Consider the following 12,349-nt stretch of genomic DNA (forward strand, 5'->3'; position numbering starts at 1 on the left):
ATTTGGGAGCTTAATAAGCTTAATAATGGGAGCCTGGATAAGTTCAACAGAGAAGTGAGTACAGACAATAGAGAAGTCCAAGAACTGATTCCTAGAGCCTTTGTCCATCATGTGTCCTGTAAATGAGAAGGAACCATCAGTAAATCTGAAAAAGGGTTGCCAAAAGTTAGAAGAATGAGAAGAGTGTAGTGACCCAGGATCTAAATGAAGGAAGTGTCGCAAATGTCAAATGCTGTTGATAGCACATGTAAGAGGAAGCCCTAGAAATGGCCATGGGGTTTAGAAAAACAAATGTCAATTCTGACCTCGCTAAGAGTCTTTGTGGACTGGTAGATGTGAAAGTCTGATTATAAGGAAACAAAAAAGATGAAGGAGAAGAGCAACTGGAGATACCAAGTACGGACAAATTAAAAAAAAAATTATACCCTGAACCCCTGAAAAGAAGCGGGAAAGAAACAGGTAACGTTACCAAGGAATGGGGTCAAGAGAAGGAGTATGTTCTTTTTAAGATGAAAGAAATGGCAGAAGGTTGGCAAGGATGTATCAAAGAGTGGAGAATGGGGATGCAATGCTATTTCCTTGAGTTAGTAGGAGGGGTTGGTCTAGTGAGCAAGTGTAGTGTTTGGCTTTGCTAAGAGCAAGAATAACTACTCAAGAGTAACAGACAAACAGGGGAGCCCCAGTAGCTCAGTAGGTTAAGCGTCTGACTTGAATTTCGGCTCAGGTCATGCATGATATCATAGTTCCTGAGATCCAGTCCCAACGTCAGGCTCCAGCTGATAAGGCGGAGCCTGCTTGGGATCCTCTCTCTCCCTTTCACTCCGCCCCTCCTCTCTCTCTCAAAAATAAATAAATAAACTTAAGAAAAAAAGAAGAGTTATTCTGCCCAGAATGTAAAGTTAATAGTGATTAGAATTAAGAATATGTTTCGTAAAAAAAAAAGGATATGTTTTGTGAATCAGCACCTTGGGATTTATGCTTCCATGATGTCTGCCAGCTTAGAGAACATTGTTCTTATTTTATGATTCTTGAGTAACTTTTTAAAATACATTTTAATAACTATATTTCAATTAAATATTTTTTTGTTATATTCGAATAATCTCATGGGGAGAATTAAAATACTGCATCTAAATAAATAATGCTAAGATATCTATTTTTACCTAATAAATTGTCAGGGTTAATCAATTATATGTTATATTGTGCATAAGCCTGGATCATTATACAAATCTGCACTATTTATTTTATTTCCTTCCCCCATCCCCGACCGTGTTTTGGAAGTTATTAAACAGTTTCTCAAATATTACTCAGGAAAAAGTTTTTTAGTACCAGCTCTATCTCTAAATAGTTGTAGTATCCTCAGCAAATAATGCAAATTCTCAGATCCTAAGTATCCTTGTTTGTAAAATATATTTAAAATATCATATGAATGATATCTAGAGTCTCTCCCAGTTCTTACTTTCTGAACATTTTTTGTCCCTTTACTGTACTCTTTATCCTCTTGTTGTCGTTGTTGTTGTTGTTGTTGATCTGCTTTCTTTCTTGAGGATGTTATTTACATGGCTTCAGCTATCGACTTTTGTGCCTCACCCAGATCTCATGCTTGCATATTTCAGATTCATTGCCCAATATAGGAAAGAACTTCAGCTGAACAAATTCTGTTTATAACAAATAGTCCTAGAACATCTTGTTTTTATTATAGCTTGCTCTTCACTCACGGTTGCTACATCAGATTTCAGTGGATGAAATTCTCATTTTACTTTAAGTAACTGGCAATTGTTAAATTATGCATTGGCAAGGTTTGGATCGCCCACATGATACTTGGCTCCTTACTTGTCCTTGTGTTCTGATGCTTACCGGCTAGTGGCATCAGGTGTTATCTTACATCTATGGCTTTTCAATTTTCCCTTGGGCAAGCCTCTTTCTCTAGTGTATTGTTAGTGATTTCCTTGATCACTTGCCTACTTTTCTGGTCCATCTGAGTCCATAACTATACTGACTAAAGTAACTCAAAATTGGTGAGGAAGAGTTATAAGAAAATGCTGTATTTATTGCATAATATGTACAGCATATTGCTGAGAAAATAAAAAGGAAATGTTCAGTGGGTATGGCATGCTTGCTTTTTTATTCCTTTTCTTAGAAATTACACATTTTTGCCTATGGCCTTGGCAACCAAGGACTAACACATAAGGGCACCCTGGGCAGCCAAGGCCTTTTTCACTTGGACCTATGACAGTGGGGACCTTTCATTATTTCTTTACACACCTTCATCCTGGTTCAATATGAACATAATCTTAGAATGAATATTAGCTAAATAATTCCAATACACAGTAGATGTTGACTTAAGTTTTCCAAGCAATATAAAACATATATGACAATCAGGAGTATTTCCCTCCCTCGTACATGTAGCATGATATGAATGTGTGTTAGAGTTATGCTGATATTCTACTTGTTCACTTTAAAAAGCATCTGTCTGTGCTTAAGTCCTGATTATATCTATTGTTGGCAATGATAAGAAAACAACACTGTAAAAATAAGTAGCGTTAAATACAATTAGACAATTACATTATGAACATCAACCACTAAAGAGGCAAAGAAACCTGAAGACTGCTCTTGTAAGTAGGTGCATATTAAATACTTTCGTGGTGTGCCTCAGACTATTGCAGTGCAAACCCTGCTCCTCTCTGTGCTTCACTTTTCTTTCTGCCTTCTATCTTCTGTTCTTCCACAAACATTAGCTGACAAACATTGGCCTACTGCCAAAAATATGAACCCAAAACCTGAGCAGTCCTATTTGAATAAATGTGTGCTGTTAGTGTTTGAACTCTGGGAGTAGTTACTCTCTGAATGTTACTCTCCACCCCATTGTCTACAGAATAAAATTCATAATCCTTAGGAGCCCAGGATGTTTTGTCCTTCTTTATCTGACCTATTCCTCTCTTTCTGTTTCATCTCCATTTATTGCCTTCCTTGGCAACACATGTACTTATGACTATACCTATGACTTCTCTGAGCATCATATTTAACTAACAATACCTTCTGGACACCTTCAAGCTTCATTTAACCTTCTAATTTAACCCTCTAATTGCAGCTTGGTTTCTTATCTTGGTTTACAACGGAGCTAAATTTTCAATCACAAGGCATATTCTGTTCATTTCCCTGATTTCTCACATTTCTCATATTTTAACAACACTTTTGTCTTCTCATTGCCTAAGATACCCAGTACCATCTTTCTAGTTGGCATCGTCGTACTGTCTGTCTTAGACTACTGTAATAACATGTTACTGTAATAACCTCCTTTACTGGTTACTGGAGATATTGTCATAAAGTTATAAAATTCAAGAAATTTTACAATTCTTCCTTGCTTCAAATATCTAGTATCTTCCCTCATTTCTAGTGAATTGTGTCACACTGCATGATTGAAATTCAAAGACATTGTGGTCTGACTCCATCAAACCCCTTCAATGGTAACTTATATTCTATACCTTCTGTGTAACCTGAAGCACAGAACCTATCAAAATTGGTATTTTTCTCTTCAAACTCCTGTCTTTCCTTCAGCCAAAATACTTTATTCCCATTTAATCTCTCTTAAAATTCTACTTATTCTTTTAAGGTCTAACTAAAATAGCAGCTCTTTAGTAACCAGATCCTCCTGTCCACACTCAGCTCTGGTGCCCCATTTCTCCAATTCAGGCATAAATAAATTCTACACATTTAACCACATATGCTACATTCATAGCTAAATTTTATTTATTTATTCAAATTTTTATATTTATTTATTTTTGAGAGAGAGAGAGAGAGAGCACAAGCAGGGGAGGGGCAAAGAGAGAGGGAGACACAGAATCTGAAGCAGGCTCCAGGCTCTGAACCATCAGCACAGAGCCCTATGCTGGTCTCGAACCCACAAACTGCAAGATCATAATTGAGCCAAAGTCCGACTTTTAACAGACTGAGCCACCCAGGAACCCCGATAGCTAAATTTTATAACAGAATTTATAAAGGGAGTTAAAACATGGGCACTACATATGATCAAATAGAAATAAATGTAGTCAGACAGATCTAGTAGTTTTAAATTATACCTTTGCCATTAACAAGCAATATTATTTTGAGAAAGTTACTCAATCTTTTGTTGTCTCCATTTCTTTAATCAAAATGTGAAGAGGAGAACTACCCCATGAAGCTTTTGTAGAGATTATACAAGATAATGTCTGCAAAATGCACAGTGCCTGGACTAGGGGTGATACTAAGTATAAAAATAAAGGCTATTATTATGCCTGAAATAGAAAAAGGTAATCAATATTTATCAGGTAAATAAGTCTCCATGACATTTTGTAATATTTTTGTTAACAGATTTGCCAAGCTGTTCAGATAGATTCTTTTTCTGAGATGTTTCATTACAGAGGAAATTTTATTCCTCTTGTGTATGGAATATTGGTTGGAAGTGAATGATTTGTTTTTCCCAAATCAAGTAGTCCTGGAGTTTGCCTTACATGACCAAGCTATCATCATGGACTTGTATCTTGTCAGTTTCTCCACTGCAGCGTAAAACACTAATAACTGTTCAGGTTAGTATGAAATTATGGCCTTTGTGAAGACCCTGAATATCTCTGATGTTCATATAGAATTCCCCTACAATTGAGATCATGAGGACCCACCAAGTGCTAAGTAGATTTAATTGCATCCACAATGACTTGTGAATTGGGCCAGAGACTCACTGTCTTCCAGCTTTTGTTTCAGTTATTAGACAATTACATTTCCTGGACAGATTTCCTTTATTGAATTGTGAATTGCTCCCTTGTTAAGATGATCCCCAGAATTTCTGGGTATAGATAATAGGCAGAAATCATTTTCCAATCATGTGGACTACTTGGAATTGAAGCTCACTATTGATTTTATCTCAAACCACAAAATTAGCATACCACTAAATACAGTATATAAGCCACCACAGAAGCAGACAGACCATCATCCACTGAGCTTCCCCTTCACTTCCTGTCCTCCACCTTGGAAAAAGGTAAGAATTTCAGATATAAATTTGATATATCCTCTTTTCACCTTTATTTCAAAGTAGGCTGAGATATATGAAGAAAATAATTGCTTAAAATATAGTCTTTCAAATAAGCATATTTAAAGTAGTACTGGCACTATTTCCAACACTTAGGTTAAAAAAAAGTAGAAATGTCTATAAAGATTTGGTAAAAATTATGACTGCATAACCTCTATGAGTCTAAAAAAATGTAGTAATGACGATTACTATTTTTTTGGTACAAAGGCAGTTCACAGGCTACATTAAAAAATCTATTTCTTGAATTAATAAATCTTCTAACCACAACAATAAAAGAAAATATATTTAAATCATTTTAGGGGGATCTGAATAATTAATGGGTAACCTTTATCCAACAGCAATTTTAGAGGTGGCACATTGAGTCAAGAAACTTCAGGAGTTGTTTGGGGATGTGCACTTCTTGAGATGTTTATAAATCTTTTTTAGAAGTAAGTGTTCCTCAAACTTGTGTAGAGTAGCCAACTTTCTCGTTGATCATTTAGTCTATAATAGTTCAAAATATTATTAAAATAAGCATATGAAATACAGAATTAAGTAAAGAAAGAAAATGTTTTATTTTGTAAGAAAATTCTAAATGGGACAGAGATGAATTGGAAACAAAAACAAAGAGAAGATTTGAATAAGATTGGTCAAAATGAAGTTCTGGCTAAAAAATTGGTATATAAAATGTTAATTATAAAATACAGAAAATGAAATGAGATCCTTCCTATACATAATGATCTCTAATGGAGTACCATATTCTTTTTTGAAAATTAAAAAAAAATTATTTGGAAACTTATGGTGCTCTTAGGCAAAGTAAAATTATGAAGATTTATATAGTACCCATGAGCAATCTCTAGAAAAAAATATTTTTCCTGAATAAAGAGAATAATTTTCAGCCTTCAAATGTTGGAAAGGATATTTTTCAGATAAATTAGGGAATTTTTTCGTGAAATGTTTTTAGTTCAGAAGTTTAGTTTAAATAACTGAGATTGAAGATTGTATGTCAAGCTATCTTAGTAGCACAAACATTGTTTTGTACAAGAAATTATAGAAATGCAACAAAATCAGGCATTTAGTACATTTTGGTTAAAAGTGTTAACATATATGTTGTATTATAAGAAGAGGTAGCCTGGAGTGGGGATTGGGCAAGAGGACCTGATACTTTGGTAAATCATCAAGAAATCAGGGAGAAAAAAAGCATAGTGTATTGTCTCTAAAGTTGTGTGTCACAAAAGAGAGGAGGAATTATTGGATATGTAGGGATGAAGACTGAGTAGTGGGTATAAATCGAGAAGAAACAAACCAATCAGTGGAGCATCTGGATAAGTGGAGGAAATAAAGGAAATGCTCAAATGAAATCTCAGTCTTATTGGAAATGAGATATGATTAAAACAAATATTCATGGGAATGGTTTGGTTCACTAAAAAAAAGTAAAAACTAAAATATGATCTTTGTCTATATTTTCTTTGATCAGTTTCCTCCCAATGGAACTGAGGATCTATCAGGGTTGAAATCTTAATATTTTGATCACTGATACAATCCCAGCACCTAGACAGTATCTGGCAATAAAAGGTGTTAAATAAATATCTTTGAACAAATGAATCAATTAATAAATGTTTCTGTAATTACTTATAACTTTTTTCTAGTATTTATAACTTTTTTCTGTCTTTCAAAAAAAAAACCACAAGAAAACCATAGTACTGTGAATGAGATGAAAACGAGTGAGAAAGGGTGGAGGTGATACCTGAGAAAATCTGAACAGTTAGCCATGAAGTATAAAAATAATATGTAAGAGTAAGGAGCCATGGGAGATTTTGACCTTGATAAAGTTTTTATTAGTATTTTTTTCCTAAGATGCAGAGATTTTTATTACATATTATCTTTAGTTTCGTTAACAGAAAAGTAACCCTAGCTAAATAAGAAAATAGATTGACCAATCTATTACCATTCCTTCATTTCCCCATTGACAGGACTTGATAGCCATGAAGGTCCTCATCCTCGCCTGCCTGGTGGCTCTTGCTCTTGCAAGAGAGGTAAGAAAGTGTCTAAATAATTAAGATTGCAATGGACTATCTGCCTATGTGTAGAGAATAACATCAACAACATTTTTAAAATACAAATAAAGCAGAATTCCAACAGATTTGTTTTGACATTCACCCAGTATTTCAGCAGTGTGCAGTAGGGGCACAAATCTGGGCCAAATGCTTTCTTTATCACTGTGCCACCGCTTCCTTAGGGAAAAGCAAGTGGACTTATTAGCAAAGAGACAAAATGAAAAGAACCAGATATAAAAATGACAATAACAATATTGCACAAATATGATGGCGTGCATGTACAACCCAGATAAATATATCTTATTCCAGTGATAAAATACGTGTAGCTCTCATCTTAGGGCACTGGGTCCACTTCTACCTGTATCTATCCAAAGACAATGATAGGATGGACTATCAGGCAATAATCATAATCGTGAATGTATTTGTAATCATAATAAAGTGTTTAAAACAAACGAAAATAACTTTTTTCTGCTGCCCATCAAAAACTGTTGATTCATGTAAAATAAAAATGTGTTAACAAAGTTACTCAACATAAAAGACAAAAACAATGGCCTTCTAAGTCTCTCAATATAGCATTTTTTATTTCTCAAATTTGTGAAATAGCTACATAAAGAAGATAAAAATTAGATAGGAAAAATGTTTAGCGATGAGTTACATATGGAAACCAAAGTAGTGTTTTATTTTTCCTTTACAGAAGGAAGAACTCACTGAATCCACTGAGGTAAGATATTTTTATTCAGAAAAAAATTTCCAACCATAAATTATTAACATTCTGCAATAGTTATTGATTGTTTTATTTTTTGTTTTTCCTTTACAGACTGTGGAAAGTCTTTCAAGCAGTGAGGTAAGACAATGTTTTCAGAGGAAATTTCCCAGTCTTGGAACAGTAAAATGCTGTGTTATCTTTCTATTTGGTACATTAGGACAGTTAGGTTAATAATGCAGCTATGTTCTGACATAAGTTTTGAAGTAAATTTCCATTGTAAATGTTTATGGGCAGAATAAATGTCTGGAAAATTCAGTATCCTACTAGCACTTTCTAAGTTGGCTGACTACTTGAAATTATGTCATTGTGACCCCCTCTTTTTTTTTCAATGAACTTTACAGGTTTTTTTTCTGTCTTGAGCTCTTTTTACACTGACCTGATTCACTGTTCTGATATTTATTGAGCGCCTTATTCACTGTTCTGATATTTATTGATATTTATTGACTAGGAGCTGTGGTCCAAAACAGGGATGTCCATAAAAAAGAGCTTGCAACATAGTGTGTGAGCAGACATGCAAATGGACATATTTTGTAATGCAATAGTCACTATATTAAGTAAAAGGCAGTGAGAGGTAGTGTAGTCCTAAATCTGCGTGGAGAGTCAGGTAGGTATTTACCCTGATATGTCATTACCTATTAGTTAAATAGTATACGTGGTGTCTCTACAAGGTTAACGGACCCTTAAGGGGGGATATTTATTTCTTATGATTAATTTGAAGTGTAAACATAATAAGTAAACTAAGAATGATTAAAACAATTAAAAGATAAAATTCATATTATCAATGAATATGATTCTTTTAGACTCAGATAGAGTGACAGAGATCATTTGTTGTCCTAGGAAGGGAGTGTGGTGATAGAGAGAAATTAGCATCTATTAAATACCTCTTTTTGCACTATGTTCACTAATTTTCTTTTCTTATTTAACTGCATTCATCTGTCTTTTATACAACAAGCTTATGCAGAACAGCAAAACATACAAGTTTCAGCAATTACCCTGAGTTTTTACTATTATCAAACAAGGTGTACACGTTAACCTATTACATGTTGTCATTTTCTGATTTGTATTGACAAACAAGAAGCATTCATGAAACTAAACCTAATTTTATTTTTATCTTTCTGAAGGAATCTATTACACACATCAACAAGGTAACACCTTCATATTTAAGTGTACTTATTTTCAAAATTTCCCACATTTAATTTTTATAGGTGGTAACATTTCTTTACATGTGATTTGGTTTCTAGCAGAAACTTGAGAATCTTAAACGTGAGGAGCAGCAGCAGAGACAGGTAATTTATTTGTGATAAGTATATTTCTAAAGTTATTATGGAATCTAATACACACAAAATATGCATGTGTTCACTCTAAAGACTGATAATAAAATAAATGCCAATGAGGAAATTAAATTCCGACAGTCAATATATTTTGAAGACATAAATGCATTTTTTCAAACTCAGAGTTAATATGCAGAGTATAGAATCAAAACCTAAGGGTAATTATTGATTTACTCATATTTCCAAGTGGGGAACTAGGTTCCCCTTAGTCTCAAGATGGATATTCAGATGAAAGAGAACAAGAAGGCAATATGACACATTTATTAGTTGTATACCCTTGGCCTCAAGTTTCTCTGTACTTAATTTTCTTATTTGTAAACCAAGAACATTCATAACCCCACAGTATTGATGAGCTGACACACAGTGTCACTGACACACAGTGACACAATATTCACTGACACACTGAATATTCACTGATTTTATATAACATTTTGTATGTTTTATATTAACATTTATGAATGGTGAAGTTCTTCAAAGAATTTCCATTACACAGATGAAAGGAGTGAGGTATAGAACAATTGAGTACACAATTATCTGACAATATCACACAGTAATTAAGTAGTAGAGCTTGCTTAAAATTAAAGATTTTCTTAGACAACATAAAATTCTTCATTTAATTAAATTACATATGGTAACATATTTGGTAACATATTTATCTAATAATAATATTTCATCTTCTCTATTTTATCAATGAAGTTGTATTGTTTGGAACTTACACCAAATATTTTTAAATCAGAATGAATTCACAAATTGATGCCTCTTGAAAGACTCAAAATAACTACCTTCTACCAAGGGAAGTAGTGCTGGAAGGTGACTAGTGTAAGAAACTCCTTGAATTAAGCCATAAATTAAGATTTCATTTTCATTAAAACAACAACAGCAAATAAATGTTGGAGTTATCCCTCTAAGTCTTTTTAAATAGATCTTTCATATGTGAAAACAATTTGCTCTATTATGAACACATTATGTTGAAAAGTCCATACTTATGAAGACCAAAGTGGATAGCTATCTAGGCAATTCAGAAAAAAGGTGAAACGGGTCTTGAAATCTCCAAAACTTGATTTCAGTTTGACCTGTGGATTCACCTATGAAAGGGAGTAAATGAGAAATACCTCAATGAGCGTTTTACTCAGTAGTCTTCACCTGACTGAAAATACTTTCTTAACCAAGACCCGTAAAAGATTTTCTTTCTCTTTCCACTCAGTTATGAGTGTTCAAAAGACAGGAGGTTAATTCATCACAAATGACAGTTATAGCTGAATCATGGACTCAAAGATTCTTTTCCTTCTTTCCAGGAGGAACGCCAGAATAAAATCCACCCCTTTTTCCAGCCACAGCCTCTAGTCTATCCTTATGCTGAGACCATTCCTTCCCCTGTCCTTCCACAGAACATCCTTCCCCTTGCTCAGCCTGCTATGGTGCTGCCTTTCCTTCAGCCTGAAATAATGGAAATCCCCAAAGTTAAGGAGACCATCTTTCCCAGGCACAAAGTGATGCCCTTTCTGAAATCTCCAGTAGTGCCCCTTTTGGACAGCCAAATCGTGAATCTCACTGATCTTGAAAATCTGCACTTGCCTCTGCCTCTGCCTCTGCCTCTACTCCAGCCCTTGATGCACCAGATCCCCCAGCCTCTTCCTCAGACTACCATGCTTCCTCCTCAGCCACTGCTGTCCATCCCACAGCCCAAAGTCATGCCTTTTTCCCAGCAAATTGTGCCCTATCTCCAGAGAGACATGCCCGTGCAAACCCTACTGCTGTACCAGGATGCCACCCGTGAGGCCCAACCTGTGACTGCCCCAGTTTACAATCCTATTATTGTAAGTCCAAACTTAATAATTCTGCTGTCTCACTTATGACATGAATAGAGTGATAGAGGAAATGAGAGCTCTACAATGAAAGAATAAATGAATAATGAATAGATCTAAATTGCACATTGTTTAGATCAATGATTCTCAACCCTAGCAACACAATAGTACTATCTGTAGGACTGTTTTCAAAATCCCAATGTCTAGGCCTACCCACAGAGATTCTGATATAATTATTCTGATCTTTGATGTAGAAGATACCATCGGGAACAAATTATTTTGGAGATTCTGATTTAATCGATCTGTTGAGAATTTAGGTAGAAGATTAAGGTTTATTAAAGCTGGAATTAAATCTGATAATCTGATTAGGCTTGGAATAAAAAAGGTTTATTATTTTCTACAATTTTGAAGTTTTCCTTGTGCACATCTATTCTGCAGGTGCCTTTTTTTCACATCTTGTTTTGATATATGTACATATGAGGGTAAACAATTGAGATGCTTATTTTATCACTCAGAATTCTTAGGAAAAGCGTCTGTTTCTTTGCATAAATGTGAACTTTTTATTTAATTATTTTGCTTTCTTTAATTTTTTTTTTTAATTTTTAAGGTCTAAGAGAATTTCAAAGTTAATGTCCCCTCCTTACTTTTGGTAAGTTTTGGGAGTTTGCAGATTAGACTGATTATTTTCATTAATATCTTTTTATATTTCATTCTACTGTCTAAGTCCAAGATAGTGACAAACTTCATCAATATGCTTACTTATTTATTAATGATAAAAGCATCATGGATGCCTCGACGGTTAATCATTATCTACTGACCTGAAATTTTGTATCTTTTTTATTTCAAAGAATTTGAAAGTTTCATTATGTGCTATAGACAGATTTGACTGGTTTGTGTTCAAGTGCCTATATTCTGATGCTTGGTTATCAGCATTTTTATAAAAACTGAAAATAATTTCTTCTACTTCTATGTGAATATATTTGAGATTATTTTAAAAGATCTCTTTCATTCTCATTTCTAACTTAGGCGTTGTAACTTCAATTGTTTTTATCTCACTTAAAATTTACATATCATCCTTTAATTCATGAATCAAAATAAAATGAATTTTTCCAGGTGTGAGGTTTAAAAATGGGTGAGAATATAGCTCTGGGATTCTTAAAATATGAATATTTCTGTGATCATGGTAGACTAGTCTAGTCTAGTCTAAGTATCAGTGGGCTGATATTTAATCATATCGAAATTTTTATATGCCTCCATGGTAGGCCTTAATATTTTGCATTTGTAACAAAATTTGTCTTATAAATTAATCACACCAAAATTACAAATGAGGAGGGATGAATAGTTATGTCATA

General features: G+C 34.0%; 1 protein-coding gene across 1 annotated transcript; it reads left to right on the forward strand.

Moving 5' to 3' along the window:
* Window positions 1-4,954: 4,954 nt before the first annotated feature.
* CSN2 (casein beta) lies at window positions 4,955-11,048 on the forward strand. Its single transcript, XM_007086963.3, has 7 exons — window positions 4,955-5,008; window positions 7,012-7,074; window positions 7,790-7,816; window positions 7,913-7,939; window positions 8,983-9,006; window positions 9,103-9,147; window positions 10,488-11,048. Exons 2-7 carry the CDS (start codon window positions 7,024-7,026, stop codon window positions 11,046-11,048), a joined length of 735 nt encoding a protein of 244 aa, XP_007087025.1. The 5' UTR covers window positions 4,955-5,008; window positions 7,012-7,023.
* Window positions 11,049-12,349: the final 1,301 nt, after the last annotated feature.

This window comes from Panthera tigris, chromosome B1, assembly GCF_018350195.1.
Source record: "Panthera tigris isolate Pti1 chromosome B1, P.tigris_Pti1_mat1.1, whole genome shotgun sequence".
Classification (NCBI taxonomy): Eukaryota; Metazoa; Chordata; class Mammalia; order Carnivora; family Felidae; genus Panthera; species Panthera tigris.